This window comes from Ixodes scapularis, unplaced genomic scaffold (genome assembly GCF_016920785.2).
Source record: "Ixodes scapularis isolate PalLabHiFi unplaced genomic scaffold, ASM1692078v2 PGA_scaffold1__304_contigs__length_218370807, whole genome shotgun sequence".
NCBI classification, from domain to species: domain Eukaryota; kingdom Metazoa; phylum Arthropoda; class Arachnida; order Ixodida; family Ixodidae; genus Ixodes; species Ixodes scapularis.
The window spans coordinates 80,184,915-80,207,888 of record NW_024609846.1 but is presented as its reverse complement, the minus strand read 5'-3'; the positions used below and the strand labels follow the sequence as shown (position 1 = coordinate 80,207,888).

At 47.0% G+C, this 22,974-nt stretch overlaps 1 protein-coding gene across 1 annotated transcript in view; it reads left to right on the top strand.

The window, feature by feature from the left end:
• LOC8034870 (calmodulin) overlaps window positions 1-17,674 on the top strand; it is a 130,101-nt gene extending 112,427 nt beyond the window's left edge. The window contains exons 3-5 of the mRNA XM_042290808.1: window positions 8,418-8,561; window positions 10,044-10,286; window positions 15,497-17,674. Of these exons, the coding sequence (XP_042146742.1) occupies window positions 8,418-8,561; window positions 10,044-10,286; window positions 15,497-15,528 (419 nt within the window). The 3' untranslated portion in view covers window positions 15,529-17,674. The remainder of the gene's footprint in view (window positions 1-8,417; window positions 8,562-10,043; window positions 10,287-15,496) is intronic.
• Window positions 17,675-22,974: the final 5,300 nt, after the last annotated feature.

The window sequence follows — 22,974 nt, the reverse complement described above, 5'->3', positions numbered from 1 at the left end:
ACCACGCGTAGTGCCGCGACGTCAAGTGGCACTTAGTCATGCGGCACCACACGTAGCGCCGCGACGTGAAGCGGCACTTCGTCATGTGGCACCACGCATAGTGCCGCGACGTCAACTGACTCTTCGTCATGCGGATACACACGTAGCGCCGCGACGTCAACTGACACTTCGTTATGCGGCACCACGCGTCGCGACGTCAAATGTCACTTCGCCATGCGGCACCACGCGTAGTGCCGCGACGTCAAGTGGCACTTAGTCATGCGGCACCACACATAGCGCCGCGACGTGACGCGGCACTTCGTCATGTGGCACCACGCATAGTGCCGCGACGTCAAGCGGCACTTCGTCATGCGGCACCACGCGTAGCCCCGCGACGTCAAGTGACACTTCGTCATGGGACACCACGGGTAGCCCCGCGACGTCAACTGACTCTTCGTCATGCGGATACACACGTAGCGCCGCGACGTCAACTGACACTTCGTTATGCGGCACCACGACGTCAAGTGGCACTTCGCCATGCGGCACTACGCGTAGTGCCGCGACGTCAAGTGGCACTTCGTCATCCGACATCACGCGTAGCGCCGCGACGTCAACTGACACTTCGTCATGCGGCACCACGCGTAGTGCCGCGACGTCAAGTGGCATTTCGTCGTGCGATACCACGCGTAGCGCCGCGACGTCAAGTGGCACTTCGTCATGCGACGCCACGCGTAGCGCTGCGACGTCAAGTGACGCTTCCTCATGCGACACCACGGGTAACGCCATGACATCACGTGAAACTATTTCTCGTTTCAGGGCTATTAGCGGTGAGATGTTTTGGTGGCGCCCTCCTACGGTTTCCACTCTTGACGTCATTAGCTTACGAACAACAAGTTCCACGGTGTTTATAATTGGCATGGTGGACGCTTGAGATCATTGCACTCTGCAATCAACACTGCCAACACCGCCAAAATTGGAGTTCTTACAATTCTCTTATTTCTATCGATGAGAAAACCTTTGCTGACGTCATAGTCAGCATTTGGCCGATCGTGGAAGGCCGACCACAGTGACACTTTTGATCGCACACGTCGCCAATAACGTCAAATCAGCAACTTCGCTCCACTGCTCTTCCTCGCATGGCCTCACGACGGTGCGACCAACGCCAACACGCGCAACCAAAATCCCACATAAAGCTCTCGCTTTAAAAAGGCGCACTCGTAAACGACAGTTCCAGAAAAAGATGAACTCGAGGCTACACGACTCCAGTCTGGATTGCAGCCGGCAGCCTCCGTCTGAGCCACGGTGCGTGAGCAGCGACAAATGTAGCCACCCCTTCCTCTGAAGCGTCAACATCGCGTGCAAGTTTCTCCATTACCCGCCGCTAACTGCACGTTGTCTCCGCGGCCACTGTTGAGACGTCTGGAACGGAAGTCGCTGCAGCGGCTTGGCGCGATTGGCTCAAGATGACCTTCCTTACCATTATTTCGTTATTGCAACCTTTATCATCATCGCCGGAGGCAATCCTCGAGCCACCAAAAGATATGATGAGGAAAAAGGAATAAGACGCTATTGGGGGCAAGATGTTTTGGTGGCACATTCTTAAAGGACCACTGGCAACCCCAACATCTGTTTTGTAATGTTGCAAAATACTGGCAATGATTCCATTATCCGAAACAAAATATTTACACTAAAAACAAGAAATGTTATGGAAAAAAAAATTGGAAAAAAAAAGTCAGATTTGTAATTTCCCCCTGAATCAATGACGCAGATGGCGAAATGGTGCACTCCTTTCCTTTTTTAATGACTTTAAATCGGAAATGTCGTTTACCTTTTTCTTTTGTTTTCATCGATTACGGTAATTATGGGCGCGTGCGCCTACCCACCGGTCAATCGCGTGCTTATTTCGCTTCGATCTTGCCATTTGTTCTCTCTCTCCGCGCGCAGACGACGTGTCACTTTTCGCTGACAAGCGACAAGTTTGATGGCGTGCATGCGTAAAGAGCACGAGAGAAGTTTGAGTCAACGCGTGCTCAACAGTAACACCGTAATTTTCTTACATCTGACCCGATGTTCGTGTTACGCGATGTTTAAATAAAAGGCATAAAATATCCGTCACACGGATTAAACTTCCATATACGTAAAAAGCGCCGTCAAAGCTTCATCACTGAGTTTAGGTGTGGAAGGAAAAGATCAATGTCAGAGTCTGTAACATTCCCGACGGAACGTTATCTTAGCCCACGGTGTACGACACCACTACTGGATGAAAAGGTAGTGGGGAGTTGGTCCAATGCCGTTAAATGCCGTGCTGGTTCACCCCTCGGCAAATAACTGCGGAATCCCGGTGCAAAAAAGGGAAACTTCAAAAATATTTAGGTGTGCTCTTTTCTTTTTTTTTTCTTTTTTTTTATGAGAAATGAGGTTGCCTACGCTAATCTTTTTCCCCCGCAAGTCTCGTAGAATTTACAGCCTGCCCACGAATCCGGATGAAATATTTTTAAAGTGACCGAATAAATCGGCTTAGTAACGTTTCGCGCTACAGTTTATCACAGAGGTGCCCGAAGGTGGTAGGAGCATCGCATGAAAATTGTAATAAACACACCTACCTGAGTAAAAAGTAAAAAATAAACGATAACCCTTTTTCTTTCTGCCTACGGTGCCCCTCTGCTATCAACGCACCCTCTGATCGGCGCAACAACCGACAGATGGCGGCAGCGGACTCGGTGCAAGCTCACCGCCCGGTTGCGCCTTTGGTTGCGCCCAAAGCAGACATGTGGCCGAAATTACTCTACGAACCATCGGTTTTATTTGGTTTTGTGTCCAGTTAATGTGTTTTATTGATCGCGCGCCGTTTGTGATTCAAAAACATCATCTGCTTTTGGCTGCCGTCATCATGTCGCTTGTTGCGCTAGTCAAAGGCTGCGTGGATAGCAACGGGCGTCATAGGTAGGGAAAATCAGTTATCGTTTTATTTATTTTTTTTTACTTAGGTAAGCTTTTTTTTTAATTTTCATGCGATGCTTTTATTACCTTCGCGCACCTCTGTGGTAAAATGCAGCGCTTTACAGGATCCTCCGGATTTATGAGGACGCTGTAGGTACGCTATTATACTGCGCTACATTGTTAGCTGAAACGAGCAATCATTCGTTTTTTTTTTTTTTTCTTATTTTGCATTGTGTTGAAAGATTGACACCAAAACCATTAGTGCGGTAGAAAGTGATCATTTATTTACCCTTGCCAAGTGAAATGTGAAAAAGCGCCGATATCGTATGTTCGCGCTAACAGTGCCTCTGAGTGTGCATATATGCTCTAAGTAATCATCTAGGATTTGGTGTATATCTTTTAGGTGATTATCTAGGATTCTAGGTGGTCGCGTTGCTCAGACGAGGCTCAGTGACAAAATGTAATATTTTTACAACACTTCCGCCCTCGCTTTTCATTGATACTGCGAAGAAAACTTGAATTGCCACATTGTCAGCACCTAAATCGCGCCTCGCCTCAAAGGGATGCTACAACGAAATTTCGGCGCTTATTTCTTCGTTTATACGAGTTCAAGGGAGAAGCCTCGCATCGGACACCCCAATATCTTGTTAAAAAAGACACGAAAAAGAATTTTGAAACGAATTAAACGATTAGAAAATGGCACCTGGTGCATGCCGCTAGAACCTCGTTTGTATATTGCCCGTCTAGGAACATCGGCAGGTAGTGGCTATGCCTGTCTCGACTAGAACTATAGCCTCACTGGTGCCCCGTGCGTGCAAGCATGTGCAGCGTGCGCGTGAACGTAGTTTTGGCAAGCCTGTAATTGCGCGCACTTGGCCACACCAGCAGAGACACATGGCAGCGGGATGTCCTATACTTGCAATCGTCTTGTCCACGTCAGCCTCGCCACTCGGGGTTGGGCAGAAATACTCTCAAATGTATTTTGAAATACAAATACTAAAATGCATGACAAAAACAGCCAAAACACTGATACAAAAATATTTATAAAAATTCATCGCGATCCGTATCAGAAATACATTTGAAAAATAGACAAATATTTGGAAATACAAATATAGGAACACATTTTGGTGGGGCCGAAGTACAGACAATGAAATATATGGTTATAAAAAAAAACATTATTTTTGATGTTTTGGTGTTTCCCTTAAAGCGCACGATGAACAAAAAAAAGCATGCTCTGGAATACAAGATTTTATTTTTAAACCAGCAAGCGAGTTCTCTCTGCGTGTTGGAGCCTGAACGAAGCTGGAATCAAATTTACCGCAGAATGAGCATTTTAATATCTTATATTTTGGGAAGTAGTAAGGGAAGCAAGCGATTTTTTCACCGCGGTTCGAGCGTGGTTTTATTTCCGCATCTCTTCTCTTTCTGAGACGAAATACCAGTGACATCCTAAATCAGTTTCCAGTCCTCCCAAATTACCTGGAGAAGTCACTACGGTTATGCTCGATTCCGACGCCTCTTTCAGCAGTGACCTTATAACGTTCATTTGAAATGAAGTTCAAGGAACTCGTCTTCTTTTATCTGTTAGTCGGGCGCGGCGAAAGGGCCTTCAAGTTTTTTAATCGACTGAAATAATGGACCCCCTAAAGCATGGGGAAAATGTGTTAACTTTTGCATAATAAAGAAGGGAGTCATGTGCGGTTAGAGACACAAAATGTCCCGGAAGAAACTTGGTCTTGCTCCCTCTGTGTGAACTTGTCAACGATTCTTTTAAGATTCCAACAAAATACATCGGCCCTAGTATCGCGATAACAAGAATACACCCGAATATTTTTTTTTAAACCGAAATACAAAACGTACAGGTGAAACAAACAAAAAAATGAAAGACGTTTACCATCCTCTGTAATGCGAAATTAGAGCGCAGTTTTTGAGGAGGAGGAGGGGACAGTACGGAGGGGAGGGTATGCCTCTCCCCTCCTCCTCTCTTCCTCCCCTCCCATTTAGCGGGAAATTTTCGCTAATAGGGAGTTTTCGTAGACCGCGTTGCCCCCTTCGCTAAGCGTTCCGCAACGAAGAAGTTGCTACTGCGCCTGCGCGCCGATAGCCTCGACTGTGGAGTTCCCGCTATCGTAGCGGGTTGTGGAGGGCCTTGCGGGACGGCGAAAACTATCTACGAAAACTCCCTAATTTTTCCGCAAAATTTAGCGAAAATTTTCCAGCTAAGTTTAGCGGGAAATTTAGCGGAGAAGTTCTCGCTTAATTTAGCGGGAAAAATTCCCCGCTGAATTTAGCGGGTTAGGTTTTCCCGCTAAATTTAGCAGGCAAACGGACGTTGCGGGACCTCAACACCAATTCAGTTTCACCGCTAAATTTAGCGGGGAAACTATGACGCCCCATAATGCAACGCGACGTTTACGCCACTCAACCCGGAAACGGGTTCCTAAGAGCTGCGCTCTAAAATTGTATCGCGGTATACAAAAATATAAATGAATACATAATGTATTTCTAAGATACTAGGGAGTTTTCGCAGATCGTTTTCGCCGTCCCGCAAGACCCTCCGCAACCCGCTATGATAGCGGGAACTCCACAGTCAAGGCTATCGGCGCGCAGGCGCAGTAGCAACTTCTTCGTTGCGGAACGCTTAGCGGAGGGGGCAACGCGGTCTACGAAAACTCCCTACTATCTCCATACATTTTTACCGCGATACTTCCCAACTTTGCCTTAGATTTGGTCGTACTTAGGAGGCTACCTCACAATTGCACCGGATGACGTGCTCTCCGCTGGCTATACTGTCCGAGCGCTTGCCACAGTGGGTCGTTTATAACGAAACATACAGCCATGGAGGCTCAAAATACAAACGTGCGATTGTCGTTGACAGAGATATTGTAGATCATATTCAGCCTCTTTCTGATCACGACGGGTGTATTTCAAATATCGTTGAAGTATCCCTTTAAACAACGCATAGAAGGCGTTGCAGGTGCTACACGCCATTATAACGGCCTAAGCAAAAAAAGAACACATATTTATGTTGCATCACAATAACATTAATTGCCTGGTTTTGTGCAGGCGTCCCTGCAAGAAAGTCCATCACTTCCACTGCACCCCCGTACCAATAGTCAAGCGTGCTAGTTAGTGTTTGACATCGAAATGATCAATCATCTTGTTTGTGATGTTTAACTTCAATCACAGGTTTTGCGAATGAGTTCTTTCCCAGTTTATATAGAGGTTGGATTATCGCGCCAGTACCCGTAGCCTGTATAAATACCCGTAGTCTGGTGCCATTCAAGGATGATGGTGCTGTGTTTTGGACATAGGCAATTATTAAGAATACCTACAGTATGTTGTAAACTGCCCTACTTCAACCCAAGACAAGACAAGAAGCACACACACCTTACTACAACGGTTACACCAGCTGAGCTACGAAAATAGGGAGAAAGGAGTAAAGACAAGCGATCGCTGGCTGTAATACTCCTTTCTCCCTATTTTCGTAGTTCAGCTGGTTTAACCGTTGTAATACGTACCACCAAACTAGCTCAGCTTCTACCCCCTGTTGGCACACACACCGTCAAACTCGGGGTATGTTTTTAGACAGTGTACGTGTAAATCCGCTATTTTTCCTCGTTTCTGGCTGAAGTATAGAAGTAGTTCACCAGCGTGCCTGCTTTTCTACACTTTTATTGTGTACCGACCTGCAGAACGCCTGTGAATTTATAGTCTGCTTTTTTTTCTTTTTTCTTTACTTTGGCTGGTGGGAGTGTAATATACGTAATAGAAGGGTTCATATCCTTAGAAATTTGGGCTCAAACATGCTTGCAATATGCTTTTGTGCTGAAATACAACATGGAACAAATCAATTATACCTGGCTTTTATAAATTGCAATAATCAGTTTCAAAAGATGTGACGCTTTAGTCTACAACCATATGACGACACGGTGTTTCTAATCCAACCCAACACTTTTTTCTGTGGTAAGGGCTGTTTGATAATACTTGGCGTCGGCTCTTCTTTGTTACATTTTCAAGGATAGTATGGCTTCCGCAGTACTCCAACGCTGTAAAAGCTACTTGTACGTGCGAATGCAAGAGGAAATCATGTGCACATATTTGCCGCGGTGCAGGGCTGCAGCACTGGAAGCTACACTATGGCCTTAACACAAAATAGTTGACTCTGAGTATAAGAGCTCCCTGAAGAAGTCTGGAAAACTTGGTAAACGTAACTCAAGTCGTATAGTATATGTTCCTGAAAACTTTTAATGGGGCGAACTTGTGCCCAAAAATAAAAAGAGAACAGAAGAAAGCAGAGCGTCGCGGGCGTCGAAGTCGGCGTGACAGCAGAGTCGAACGCTGGGGCGAAACTGACTGCGGCTCGCCACGCGAAGCCCCTTATGTACACATGCGTAAGATTCTGGAACAACCGGCGTAGAAGGTTCGACGCGTAGAATATTCGGACCTCGAACAAGCAACAGGATTCTCGAATCCACCAGAAAACTGAATTGCAGGATTAGCAAAAGATGCGTCGCTGCCAGGAATCAAACCCTGGCTTTTCGGTACGATAACCGTTAGGCCACGCGCGCGCTGCCTACTTGGCCAGCTGCGCGCGCTACAATATCAAGGAAAAAGTAAAATAATACGAATCTGAAAAAAAAAATTTAAAAACCACAAAAACCCCTACGATGTAACAAAACATAAATAAAAACGAAACGACTCTGCGAAAAAAAAGTGTACGTAAAACCACAATGAAATAATCTACGATATAAAATAGAAAAAAAGTATAAAACAGATCCGCGAACTTGTGCAATTAAAACCACAAAATAAAAAAACACTATAAAAAATGGGTATAAAAAATCTAAAAAAATCACTAAAAAACCACAATAAAAGTGTACTATAGATATGATCGCATAAATGGCGAGCAAAGTAAGACATGATAAGATGCTTGCAAGCGCAATAGACGCACCAAAGAAGAAAAAAACACGATATTAAAAGTGACTTTCATTGGCAATTAAATTGTAAAAAAAAATAACGACACAACATTCGGTGACAGAACTACAAAAGCGATGTATAAAGAAGCCCAAAGACCATGATTAGTACAATAAAAATTACTGTTAACAATACGTGACGTTTACAAGACGTTTCGTGTATATTTTAGTGTTCTTTGAGACGTTGTTACGTATAAATTTGAAAGATAAAAACTTCACGGTTTCAACTAAAAAAAAAAAAAAAAAAAAGTTAGCTGAATGACACATATAGGACTAATTTGCACGTGAAATCTAACAAGCATGTTGCGTTTCAGGAAAAACATGTGATGCAGGTAGAGGTCACACCTGCCTTTGGGCCAAGCATCGTTGGCTTGTGAAACACTTCTTCAATGATTTATTCGACGAACCTATCTGAGCGGACCAACACTCAGCCCTCAGCTACTTATCTAGCCAGTGTTTTCTGTCGTGATCCATAACTTAACCGTGGTATACATATTGTTTTATTGTGTCCCGGGACTCGTGCAGAATTCAAGGAGGCCTTCCTGCTGTTCGACAAGGACTCCGACGGCAAGATCACGTCGTCGGAGCTGGGCATCGTGATGAGATCGCTCGGGCAGCGTCCCACGGAGACAGAGCTTCGGAACATGGTCACCATGGTCGACACCGACGGTACGCCGCGCTCTTTATCCTCCCTTATGGTTTGTCTCGCGCACTTGGTCAGGTAACGGTCAAAGGCTTCGTATGTAACTGAAATCAAAGCATGCGCTCCTTATGAAAGTATTTGTTCAAACTTCAGAGTGCGCGTACCTGCACTATCTAGTTTGTAGGAGTGTCCTCGAACCGGAGAGGACCATCACGAGGCGCCTGCTAAAATCGGGGCTCAGCGGGTCTCTGCAACTTTGGTGACTGTCGGCGAGTTACACGACGTACCTTGAACGCCCTGTCCCAACAGGGGAACGAAAAATCACCAATATTCTTCGATATAACAAACTTCATCGTGGCCTGTAGTGGTCAAGCGTAAATAAATGTTGGTGACACGGTGCTGTTTGCCAGCCTAGTTAGGGTTTTTATATACAGGGCTTTTGTTTAAATAAAGCCGTGAAAGCTACACCACTTCGGTTTGCGCACGTGAGTTAAAAGGCCACGGGAACAAATTTAGGCGTCTAATCCTCACGATAAGTCGAATCAGATTAACTTCTTCATAACCTTTTTAATAAATAAAAATAGCATATGGTTCCAACTAGAAACTTGTTGAGCGTCATCGAAAACCTCTCAATCCACAATTTCTATAAGGACTTTGAAGGTGTAATACAAGTGCAGCATCTTGTGCTAAAGTGACCATTCGTGTAACAAGCACAAGGCTGGGCCGAGAAAACCCGGATTATAAGAGATGGAAAAACTGCGCGGGCGCGTTCAAGTTCGCACCGGTAGCCTTGCTTCTGCCGCACCACGTGCTCCAAGTCTTTCTAATAATAACTCAGTCGGGGGTTTCCGATCACGCTCAGCAAGTTTTTAATTAGAAACATGTGTTTATTCTCAATAATCAAAACTTTAATTAACATATTTTAGTTAATTGCCCGACTCATCGTACCGATTAGCTACCTTTTTTTTTTTTAACAATTAGGCTGAACTTTAAAATAAACTCCCTGTATATGAGTTGCATGCGAAGTCATTGCATTCTGAATTATGGCCATTTCTACTTGTTTTTGGTCAGAGAAGCAAATTCGGTGGCTCGGAATTCATGCTTCAGAATTGGTATGTGAACTCGATAACGCATACCGAAAATCTAATATTAAAAAAAAAAAGGTACATGGAAATTTTAGCGTATTTTTTTTAATTAGGATGATACACGCATTTGACACGAACGCAATACACGCCAGAAAAACGGAGAAACCAAACGCTAATTGTGACGTTATACCCAGAGGTTTCAACTGCCCTACGCTTGCCGCTTCTGAGGGATCGCTCGCTCCGGGAAGGAGGGGCTTGAGCGCTATTGTAAAAGTGATGGTGTGGCCACTTGGCGCATCAATTTGAAATATAATTTTGATATTTGTGGTCCTGGAGGTCAAATAAAGAGGATTTTAATGTCGTTGTTCTTTTCTTTCTTTCACAAATACAGGCCCGTTTTCCTTTGTGTGTATGCATGTGCAGGCAACGGGACGATCGAGTTCGGCGAGTTCCTCTTCATGATGTCCAAGAAGATGAAGGAGACGGACAGCGAGGAGGAGCTCCGCGAGGCGTTCCGGGTCTTCGACAAGAACGGCGACGGCTTCATTTCGGCCTCCGAGCTCAGGCACGTCATGACCAACCTGGGAGAGAAGCTCACCGACGAGGAGGTCGAGGACATGATCAAGGAGGCCGACCTGGACGGGGACGGACTGGTCAACTACGACGGTGAGACGTCGGCACGCTTTTTTTTTACTGCGCTTAATGCTTTCATGTCCCTGTCATGTAGCCTCGATGATGGTGACGTCATGCCGATAACGTCGCGGTGTTCATATGACGCCGTTAGCGTTTGAAAAGGTTCTCCATGGCGTCATCACCTGAACACCCTGATGACATTGCGGTGTTCACGATTCTGTAATAAATAATATATCTGGTAAAAAAATGCATACATATCTGGAAAAGTTTAATGATGGTTTCCTAGTTCCTGATTTCCGGTTCCTGGTTCAGGGATCTATCCTGGTTGGTGGTTTTTGGTTCAGGGAAGTATCCAAAGTGAGCTTCGTTGGGCAATTAGACCCAGTAAATTGTCTTGATATAAATTAAACGTAATCACCGCAACAATTCATAAAATTTTAGCCTAATATGCCTAATATGAATCGTAATAGATTACGCTTCTTGCTCCGTGATTCGTTCCTCGGTGGTTTTATCGGCTAATGCAGAAATCTCGTTCGTGGCCATTTTAGTCCAAATATGATGAGAAGTTTTACCTCAACCTCGCTATTTTCGGTTAGCCGATCCGAATTCACGGTGACAGGTTGCCATATAAAGGCATTCATCGCGTACCGAGATTTGTGGTATCCACACACCGGCGAAAAGATTGCTGCACATCTTCTCACCGCCACCCCTTGCGGCGTCGTTGCTTGGCGCCTTTGGCATAATTTTCCTGCCTTCAGACACGCGAGACGAGCAACACCATTGGAAGAGATCGTAAGGATAAGCAGGATTGATAAATTGACCGCACACACGGTGCCAAGGACGTTTATATTGCATGGAACGCTTTCAGTATACGATGACGTGCTCCATAGTGACCTTGGCGCGGCTAGTTCAGGACGACCCATTCGAAGCTTGGACGACTTGAAAGGACCAAAATGGCAATTTTCATGGCAATAGAGCGCGATCAGCCAACCGCGTTGCGGGGTTTTGGTCGTCTGTATGGTAGCATTCGCTTGTGTCCTGCTAGCAGACAAGGCAAGGCAATCGCGCTACTTTCTCAGGATCCAGTGATTGTCCTTCCCGGGATCTCTGGACTCGCTCGAGGATCTACATTCCACTTGTCTTCGCGAGTCGGCCCGTGCCCTCCGCATAGCGCCCACCAGTCGCTTTACAACATTTTCACTGCCGAGTCACATAGAATAAAAGGAGGCAGAGCAGCGGTAAAGGTGCATCTACTTAGCTTGTGCGCGGCCATCTTAGAATCCTGGTTTGATGTACCGCCGCCGTCGGGCAACGGTCTCCAACCTCTCTTGCGGAGCCAGGAGTGTTCGTTCTATTCTGACTGAAGGGTCTATTTCTCGCACAGCTGCGTAAGCAAAAAATGCCGTCGAGAATTTTTTTTTTCCCTTTTTTTAATCGCGCGCATGCATGTCGCGATTGAAAAGGAGAATGATGCAAATACGCCCGGACAGTCGCCCAGACGAGCGTAGCGGTCCAAGGGGTCTTGGCGAGGGATCAATCCGTCAACCTCCAGGCCCACGTCGCCAAGATGTCGAGTTTATTTATTTTTCTATTTTGTACTCCAAGGCCCCGGAGGCATTATAGATAAGAGCGTTGAATGCCGGTGCGCAGATGGGATCATCGGTAATTTTCTTGGAGTTCGTGACTTCGGAGGTGGCAACAGTGGGGCCATGGAAACGGTGCCGGTGGTTGATGCAGTTCTCCGTAAGAGGGGGCCAAAACTTATGTATGTACGACACGCCGGCATCTTCTTGACCTTGAATTGAAGACTGGTGCAAGAGTATGATGGACGAAGAAACAGCTCTGTCTTGAGAATCTGGTTAGAATAACACCTCAGGGGAGAGACGCAGACGAAGCTATTTCCGTTGGGCGTGATTATTTTTATTGATGAAATACTAGCCTACCTAGGACGATTCGAAAAAATGAAATGGGCAGCGAAACTCCTGTACTGATTCGATAATAATGAAAACTATAGCACGCCGTGTATCCCGAATAAAATATGCACCCACAGCCGCTGTGCTGGCTGTGGGCCGGTGTCGACCCATCTTCAAAAATGTAGGGATTCTTGACAAGGGGCAAAGACCCAAGGGGCTAGGAAAATTTTAGAAGCCTATGCGATAAAAAAAAAAAGAAGGGCATACGAAGTGCATCAGTCAGACGTCGCAACATTTACACAGCAGAGAGATTGCCTTTTTAGACACGTGTTGATTGACCATCCCGTGAGCGACGTGTTTCTTGTTGACGATTTTGCTTTTATTAAATGTTCGGTTGAAGGTCAGCGCTGGTCCTGTGTGCACTTCTTTAACCTTGTCCCTGTTTTTCTTCTTTTTTTTTTTTAGCGGGCTGTTTGCTTTTTCGGTCAGAAAGAACACGTACGGAAAGTTGTCGAACGCCCACGACGCTGCACTTTTGACACTGTTTGATTGCTTCTATCGGCTCGTAACGTCGGTTGTGAGTTTAGCTTCCCATTTGCGTGTGATGTCGCACTGTCTTGTGTGCCCGCTCAGCAAGGAGTGCCTGCGGTGAAGCAAAGTGCTAAATGACGGCCGTGGCGTTGGCTCTGCGTTCCCAGCTCTTTCTGCTGCTGCAGCGGCGGTGCTATTGAACTCTGTTTACAGCCCAGCACGTGCGTGTTCGTCTCTCTGGAAAGCGAGCAAAAGCCCACACCATACGTACGGACGCTGAAAATGGCATCTATCAACTTTCCGAGGCAGTACATCGACAGACACCCACGTGCTCGCGGAGTCCGAGCCCCCAATCAAAACTTTACGCACATGCACCTTTCATTTTTGAACTTAGCTTTCGCTCAATCATGCAACTGTTCCATATCAAGGAACTGTAAGGCTACAACTTTCACTGCACCGTTTTCGCGTGACTTGCCAGGGCATACGGGAGGTGGAGGGACTGAGAAAGAGAGGGAGAGGGGGGTATGCACTTACTTTATTTGGACGTTGAAAAGCGTTCTCAGGCCTATCAATCATGCGATACCTACGTGAACGTATGGAGTATGTATTCAGAAGCTATTTTAGCTCGTATGTATATGACACAAATGCTCCCACAACGTGGTTACTCTCTCAAACCGCGCAGCCGCGTTGAGTGTTCAGCAGTCATCGCTCTCTGGTCATAAAATGCACTGCGCTCCTGCACTGCTGCACCGCGCTGCTGCGCTGATGCACTGAGCTATGTTGCACAAAAAAACGGGCTGTTATTGTACATTATAATGGAACATTTTTGCTTAACGTGCGTATACACGCGCGGTTGGGTGGACATGAAACACTTGGGTCGGAGGCGCACTTCGGGCAATTATTGTTAAGAATATATTTAAATTGCAATTACGTACAACTATTCTCTAGAAGTAGTTAAGTGCAATTAGAATTACAAGCGTACTAAAATAGTTATTTAAAATTATTCATAGCTCTCAGAGAGGCATGCAATTACTTTCTAATTATTTTCTCTTGACTTGAAGGATGTTCATGCGATAGCATTATTTCGCAGAAAGATGCGTATATATATGCGGCGTTCAGAAGCGTAATGGGTTTTATGTCTCTTTCTTTTTTCGCCTACTTCATTAAAGCGAGATATGGGAGCTGAGTTTTGAGCATGATGTTAAGACAGTTGTTTCATTATTTTGCGAGGCCACCAAAATTGTATATGTGTCCTTTTATTAAAGCAGTTCGAAGTAGCAGCAACATAGTTCGGTATGCACCGAGAAAGCCTGGTCAGGCGCACACTTTTCATTATTCTGGAAAAGGCCGACAGGAGTCGTAATAGGATACTCAAGGGTAGAGTTCCTGTTAGTACTGTGCGGAACGGTGTTTCAAGGAACGACGTTCCTTGAACGAGGTTGTTGTTGTTGTTGTTGTTGTTGTTGTTGTTTTTAGGTGAATTGAAAGAACGTTGCCGTTCCATCTTTCATCGGTGCAATTGGATCGGTGGAACGGCGTTCCTTTTCTGTCTAATTATAAATAATGGAGCTCTAATTCGGTAGGCATTTCGACCTTACGGGATACGGAAGCGTTCGAGGGATGGTCGAAGGAACTGGAACGAATGTGACGGTGCAACACGTATCATTCGCGTAATGTAGTTAAATTTCTACATTTTTACTCGCTTGCTTTCTTTCATCTACGAATTATCCAGCATCATATTTAATCAAATTGCGCAAGTGCAACTTCACTGTAACGACACGTTTGGTGATAAGAAATGTAACGGGAACTGTTTTTTATTCGCACCAGTGGAACTTGTGACGGGAACTCGTTCCAAGATTGAAAAAGAACGAGCTTTCATTCCTCTTGGAGAGGAACGTGCACAACGCTGGTACTTACAGTTAGGCACTCTATTCGATGAACACATCGCAGTTGTGTTTTGATTCTTTCTTTCTGTCCGGGCAATGGAAGGCGATCTCGCTCTATTTGGGACACGTTCTGACTCCCTCTGCGGATGCTGTGTCTTGGAAAGTTGCCTGGCTGTGCGTCCGCATTCGGCTTCTTAGTCTCGGTTCTTTCGATTCACTACGAGCTGGCAAGATTGCAGTGAGGCAAACGCCGATGGTATCTTCGCCTTCCAAAGACCTTATAAAACGAAGCTCCAGCGTGTCAGAATAAGAAAGAGAAATGTAATTATAATCATAATTCAAAATTTTGCAACGACTGATAGTGAAATGTTGTCAAATTAAGAACAAAGATTACTTTTAGTCAAACTTAATGAGTTTCAATACAAGTTACCGAAAAATTATTTAAATTAAGTTAATTAGTGCGATGTGATCAGTGAAGAAAATCCCGTATACTTTCGGTTACTTCAAGGGCGGTGTAAAACTGGACTCGAGTATTCGACAAACTAACTCAGGGGCTGCCCTTCGGATTTTATACGTTGCTTGCGCGTCACGTCATCGGACTGTACTAATGGTCACTCGTGCTTGTCAAGCCGAAAGAAAAAAACAAATTATGCGTTGCGAATTGAAAATGTATACCGCAGTAAGATACACGCGCAGAAGCAAGGTCCTTCACAAACGCCGCTCGCGTGACGTCACCGGTACGAGGCGCTATCCTTCAATCAAACTTTACTCGATGAACACTGCTAATCACAAAAGTGATGCGTCATCAATAACTCGGTGTCACCCACACGTGTGCAGGGCCATATATCTGTTGTCCCCGACTCCCTGCACACGTGAGCGAATCGGTGTCGATGGCCGCTGTCTCTCTTCGCAGAGTTCGTGACAATCCTGACGGCGCCCAAGTGAGGCAGGCTAGGTCTTCTGCACGAGGGATGAAGACATTCGGGTGCCTGCCTCCAAGTTCGCGGTCTCATCGCCACCCAGCAGCGACAGCCCCGGCAGCAGTCTCCCGCCGCACCGTCCGCCCACTTCCACCACCACCTCATCCATCCATGCGAGGACACGCACACACACGCACACACACACGTGACACATCCATGCTTAGCGAATTACGCTTGCGCCACCCGGCTAGAGAGCCTAGATTTGAGAGTGTTTCCAACTGGTCGGTCGGGGTCGCGTGCTTTATGAGCCTCGTTTGCAATCAAAGGTGCGAGGAGAAAGAAGCGTCGATTGTCCGCAAACGACTCCGAGCTTGACTCGGGTGTCTGAGCCCTCTCCCCTCCTCACCAGGTGATGGCGCCCGCACGTCCACGAGCAACCAACCTGCGCAAGAAGTGTCCTCCGTTAAAGTGCAAACGCTCCCCCAATGGTTTCAGTTGCCTCCTCTTTTAGATCTAGGCTCTCTGTACACCCGGCTACGGAAGGCAGCGCTGAATATCGGCACGGCGTCGAACCCCGCATGGTTTTACCATTCGTTGATGTGGTCGGGGTAGCCTTATCGATGTCAGTGCCACGCTGCCTTGCCCTTTCCAGCGTGCTACGACTCTGGCCCAGCTAGCGAGTCACTCCCCTATCCCCCGCCCTTCTTTTGATTTGTGTTTCTTGTTCCCAACCTCAGAGTGTTATTATGTGATGGCAATCAATCGATAAGGATCATCTTCGTACACCGTCCTCGGTCTACTAGTAGCTGCGAAAATATAGGGTGTTTTCGTAGGTGTCCCGCTACGCTGTCCGGAACCCGCTACGAGATTCGGAGCTCTCCTGCAGGTGAGGCTAAAGGGGTGTCCAAACAGGAAACCACAAAACTCACGATTTGTCGGAGTCGTGCGTCTTGTCGTGTCCTGTTTGGGCACCCCTTAGCTTGGGCAGTCGTTGTGGACACGTAGTAGCGGAAGCGGAGAAATGGTCTACGAAAACTCCCTAATAAAAGAAGGTGCTTTTTGTTCACGGAGCCTATCCATTCGGGTGAGAAGGGTTTGATCAACGAAAGGTGTAAGTTATGATGGGAGGGTGTGAAAGGGACACAAGGTGATTGTAATCTGCTCGCTCTGTTGGCGCTCCCTGTGCGACTATGTGCACCACGCTACAATTGTTGTCAACGCGGGGGAGGGGCGTACTCCTTCAATTCGTCAAATGTATGTGCCGGCGTTCTTCGCATTTTGTTCCGGTTAGAGCGACAGTAGAGTTGTAGTAGACCGTTTCGATACCCCCGATAACAATAGGATGCATGCTCATAGGCGGCGGCGGAGTATCGGGTATCGTTAACGGAGTCATCGAACGATCTAAAACTCTCAAGTATCGATAGTTTGTGGCTAGTTTTATTTTCAAAGGGGGTATTCACGTGACGTCATGTTGACGGATGCGTGCCTACGCGGGCTGTGATGTATTGTATCGCGACAACGACGAGATTAGGGAGTTTTAGCGCATCGTCCTTATACGTCTGACAACGATACTCGATAACGATAGGATGTACGTGCAAAGATACCGGCGTACTATCGGGTATTGTTATCGGAGTTATCGGGTCCGTGAATACCCTCTCATGGAAACGCAGGTTGAAAGCCATTCCTTCCAGAACATTAATGAAGGCAGGCTTCACCCGCTTTCTTGAAGCGCTTGTTCTATTCTTTTATCACCAGGAATGATCAGATCTGATGACGACTACTGTCAAATTAATATTTAATAGAGAAGAGACGAACAATGTTATTGTTTCCAAAAACCTTCCAATGTGGCATATCTTTTTTTTTTTTTTCGTTCTTTCCATTTGAATTTTGCAGACCGGCGTTCTATGGGGCTATTTCTCAACGATAAACGAGACGGGGACGAAACGACGTCAAAGCATTAAAGTGCTCTTTGTGATCGTGCACGTTCTCGCCTTTTACGGCTATGAGAATCTCATCGCAGTATACATTGTTGCTTCGGAGTGTTTTGTGTTTCCGATACTTTTTTTTTTTCAACCGTTTGTTTTATTTCTGCATGTACAAACTTTTTCCCCTTTCCTTTTTGCTCCCTCGCAGTGCGCGAGGAGACATAAATAAAGGAACATGTTTCAAGCACTTTCATGTTTACCTTTCTAGGATGCTTTGGTCTTCCAAACAATGGCTTGCGAGTTCCTGCGCCTTTACTTACAAGGATCCAGAATTCATTTGTTGAAACGAAGAAAACAGAGGTCAGCTTGGATGTCTGTCAGCTGTAGCTGGCAACGGTTTCTTTTCAGGGCGTAAGCAGTCGCGGGTTCATTCCAGGTAACGTATATAACAGCGTCTCGGAAGCGGCACAGAGCATTCAGCAATATAAAAAAAATATTCCGCGAATGTTTCTATTAGGTGTTATAGACAAAAAAACTCGGGCTGGACTCCGTATGGGCAAAAGATCCCGGAAGGTGAATTGTTCGTCTGATTGTTGGCCGCATCTCCCTGCATGGAGTCGAGCGTTAACGTCTCAGATCCCGAAAGAAATGTTGCGGCATTTAATAATGCAAACGTTGACGAACGCACGTGCAAAGCGCTCTCCGTTTTAGATTTTAAATGCATAGCGTTTACAGGTTCACCTCTGGGCTTCCGCATGTAGCCTCGATGGTGGCGTCAAGCTAATCATGTCGCGGTTTTCACAACAGTTTGCGACTGCCCGTGGTGTTCATCGTTTTCTTTTTCCATATGACACCATGATGTGACATTGTAGCGTCACGTCACGTAACATCATGCCGTCGCCTGACGAAGTGTTTCACGTGACGTCACGGAACGTGAGGTCACGTGATCACAGGTTTCTTGATGGTCAGGTGACATCCCGTGACACCACGGAGTCACGGGAAGTGACCCCGTCACCTGGTCGCGTGACATGTCACATGATATCAAGCGACATTATGACGTGACATCGTGACGTGCCGTCACGTGACACCATGATGTCACATTACACCGTAACGTCACGTGACACTTTGACGTCACGTAGTCACGTGACGTAATGTCACGTGACGTCATGTCACGTGACCACGTGCTCTCCTAAGGGTCACATGTCGCCCCGTGACGTCAGGTTATCTCATCACGTGACACCAACACGCCACAGGCGACCAATAAATTGCTTGCATTAAGAGCGCCTTTGGAATATGCCCAAGAGACAGGTCGTTTTCGTTTACTTTGATATATGATATATCCCTTGCCAGTGGCGTATCAACTTGTTCTTGAGTGGGGGGGGGGGGGGGGCAAACCAGACACACCCCCCTCCCCTAGGGCCGGGGGGCGGTGCCCTTGGTATCCCTCGGGCACCGCCGGCCAGTGTTCGCCCTGCCCAGTGGTAGCTGCTTCAGGGAGGGAGGCCTTGTCCCCCCACTCTAAGAACTTGGGGGAGGGCAAGCGCCCCCCTTCCCCTCCCCCCCCCCCCCCCACCGGTTGGTACGCCCATGTCCCTTGCGTTTCATTTTCACTTTAGTGCAGATAGTGCTGCAGACTTACGCCAGCACGTGCAGCGCGTGTGACGAAATTCGCATCCTCCTCCTTTGTGTTTGGGTAGTGTAGCAAAAGGTATGGGGAGAGCAAGTCGTCTGCTTCTTGCGTAGGAGTTGCGGTGACGTCAGAACGACGCCGAGCTCTGATGGGCTCTGATGGAAAGGAAAGTGGCTAGACCTCAACGCTAGATCCTTTGAGGTCTACCCACTATTATTTTTTTTTTTTTTTTTTTTTTTTTAGCGTTCTGACATCATCGCCATTCCTGTACAACAGCTTAGCGTTCTGACATCATCGCCATTCCTGTACAAGCAGCAGACAATCTTGCGCTCCGATGGTTTCGCTAGACCATCGCCGTAGCTCTCCGCTGGCACGCGTTCAGCCGTTCGGCTCTAGTAGGCCGAGCGCTCTGCCGTACCTATGTCGCGTCTCCAGCTCCTTGCTCGCCCTCCCGCGGCGGAAACGGGAAGGACTCTAGTGAGGGTCCCCCGCTTCTCCTGCTCAGCGGGCGCGACGGAACTGCTCGCGATCATGGCTCGCCAAATGTCATTTCAGAATGCAAACAAGCTCTCTTCACTGTCCCAATATAGTGCTGCAACCGGTATGGGATTGTACCCTATTAGAGAGTTTTAGTATTGCGCGTAGAAGCAAGTGCTGTGCGTTTGCGTTAGAGTTGCGTGCTGCACTCTGCGCGTGCGCGTCGTGCTCTAATCCAAGACAGCAAATTTGGGGCTCCGCTCATGCGCAGTCTGGAACACACGAACACATCGCTCGTATACGCAATACTAAAGCTCACTATACCGTTTTCACCGGTTTTCAACTCACACGAAACGTGCTGCAGTGAGCAGACGTGCAAGCGGGCATGGCGTCCTTCGAACTGGAAAGACATGAGATTGGGGAGACGACGGCGCGTAAGAACTAAATAAAAAAAAAACTAAATGTTCTCAGTTATTATTATTTTTTTTTTTTTTTTTTACGGGGGAAAAGGAGGGGGGGGCATTTGGTTCCAACGGATTGGCGGCAACTTTGGAAGTTTTCCCGATTGACAAAAGTCGCGATTTTGATAGCACCATATGCGTTGTCCGCAATTAATGTAGTTTTACATGGATCTCTCAGATTAGCTAGAATGTTTTCATTTATTTTAGAGCATTTATATTTGATAACTTGTTAATCAAAATGCTGCAATTTGCACCAGTGATGATAATGTGGACACCTTTAATTGCCGTACTTGTTCGCGCGTTTGAAATTAGATCACGAGCAAAACAAAAAAAAATATATTAGAGCTTGAAAACCTACGTGTTCAAGTATATTCATTGTATTATTGTTATTAATACGAGTTGCGGCAATGTAAGCGCCAAATAAATGCTGCGATCACAAAACTACGCCATTTAACAATAAAAGACTTTTCAGAAAGGTCTCATTTTGTTTTATTTTTAGCATATGAAAAATTCTGACATCGTTATCAAGGTATACATAGACAAACAGCTAAACACTGGATGTAATATAAAGTCATATGCGTCACGTGTTGCTCAAAAAAAAACAAAAAAAACACGCACACTTTTGCTGTTTCGCTTGGATTCCGTCTTTGGGTTTTTGTAGTGAGAATAGATTTTTTTCTCTCTTATTTATAAGTTTTGTGAACGTATTGTGAACTAGTCACCCGTGGCGACATTTCGTAAACTCGGATTGATTTTGCCATTTTTGTGTTGGGAATTAAAGCAATTAATCATCCAAATACCCCAAAACCCTTAAAACGTAAGGATCAGGTGTCAAAGGCAATAAAAACTCTCTGCCGCAAGTTGCGACAGCGCTGAGATACACTGTCAGACGCGCTCTGTGCAAACGGCAAAGGCCAAGGGGTGAAGTGACAGCGCCCCCCGCGAATTGCGGCGGGAGGTGGCGATTGCCCCAATAGACCCTTTCCGAAATTCAGTGCCATCTGGTGGTTTGTAAAGCAGTTTGGGTGTTGCCATATCAATGGCGGAAATAAACTTGTATCGGCACCGTCACTTTCGCAAGTCAAAGGCACGTGAGGAATTGTTCAGTGTAAGTTCTTTCTCGATCACTTTCAGTTCGATGGTGACCAAGAACCTGCATTCAGGACAAAGCTCCAACCCACTCAGATGGCTCGAGAAAATTCCATACACCAATATGCTTTAGAGCCGATTGTGTGCCGCCCACAGAGTGACTGAATCTGAGTTAGTAGAAATAAACGCTTACGTAGCTCTTGTGTTCCATTCGTCGCGTCGTACTGACCCCCTGAATGTACAGGCCTCGCAAGATCCGCTTAGGAGCATCTTCAACGTCTTCATTTATCATCACTAGAAGGCCGCCATTGGTATGGCACAGATGCCGTTCCACAGATGATGGTAGTGATCAAAGTGGCCAGACTGAATTTCGGAAAGGGTCTATTGCAAAGGCCGTAAGAAGAGAAAGAGAGCGCGCGCTTCCATGCTCTACGGGGCTTTCAGGCTGCACACTTGCCACTGCCGAGTGCGTTACAGCTTGCATCTTGTGGCACTAGAGAGCATAGACTGAGGTCAGGCCGGGTTCACCTCAAACCATGGGTCCGGATGTTGGTCATAAGTGCGCATACGCTGCGGTGTTGCGTGGCGAGAAGGAAAGCAAGCGGAAAGGCGGAGGCGTTTGCAGACGATTAAAGGGGTCGGGGCACGCCAAAAATAAAGAATTAGATAGACTGCTAGGACTCATGGTATGCTCCTATATTTCTGTTGAATTTGTTTTGAAAATGGCGCGCGAGTGTCCTGGATAAATCGATTCATATGCGGGACCCTCGGATCCGCCCCATTCGAAAAGACCGCCGTGGTTGTTGGGTTGGTTACGTCGTGTCTCTGGATTACTAGTTACGTCGCCTGCCCAACGCGCGGCGTCCCCTTGCACGCACTCACAGACTTGACCCTCTCTTGACCCGTACGAAAATGTCAGATACAGGCCGGAATGAAAAATGCCGGTTCCGCCTGGACCCAAAATTAGGGCACCAGTTTGTATCCGGCCTGGAACCGCGCAGTTCCAGACGGGATACAAACTGGTGCCCCAATTCTAGACCCAGGTTGTGCGCCGCCGGAATTCCCGCTGCGATCACCACTGGACCCTACAAAAGTATTTCGTGCGATGCCCTTAGCCGTTACAAGCGAGATCGTCGCGATTTCAGACCCTTGCGAAAGAGCCTGGGTTTGAAATCGCGACAATCTCTCGCTTGTAACGGCTAAGGGCATCACGCGAAATACTTTTGTAGAGTCCAGTGATGAGCACAGCGGGAATTTCGGAGGTGCACACGGTCGTCCAAGTGTCGTCACCAAACACGGTGCACAAAACACACTCACAGCATGCACAAGCACAGTATCCAGTGTTGAGCGCCTCGGGAAGTTCCGGCGGGCAAGCGGTGTCCGAGTTGTCCTAGTATTATCACCAAGCACACCAGCGCCAAGTGCATCCAGATGCCGAGCCAAAGTGCAATGGGTCGGCAGCTTTATACTACATGAAGATCCAAAGCCGAGGTCAGTGGGATCCATCCAGGGAAACGATGGGCGCGTCGGTATCCGTGCGCCCGCAACGCGAACGTCGCCGCCGGGCGAGCGCCGGCCGACAGTTCGACGAGAGCGATGAACCTAAACTCTCGGGAGCGCTGCCGCCGACTGCAACAGACAAAGCGAGGACCGCGCGCGGAGAACGCCCGCTCGCAGCGCCTGCGTAGCGGATGCGCCTGTCCCTAACACGTGCCCTGCGAGAGACCGCGGAAATTCCCCGCCGACCACCCCCCCCCCCCCCCCCCCCCGCCTCCTCCGGTCACGGATGTGAGTGTCCGCTGGCTGGGAGTGGAACATAGGGGAATCGGATCCACCCATCACCGTGCGGTTCCAGTACATTGTGTCTCGCTGGATCCGACTGGTTACAC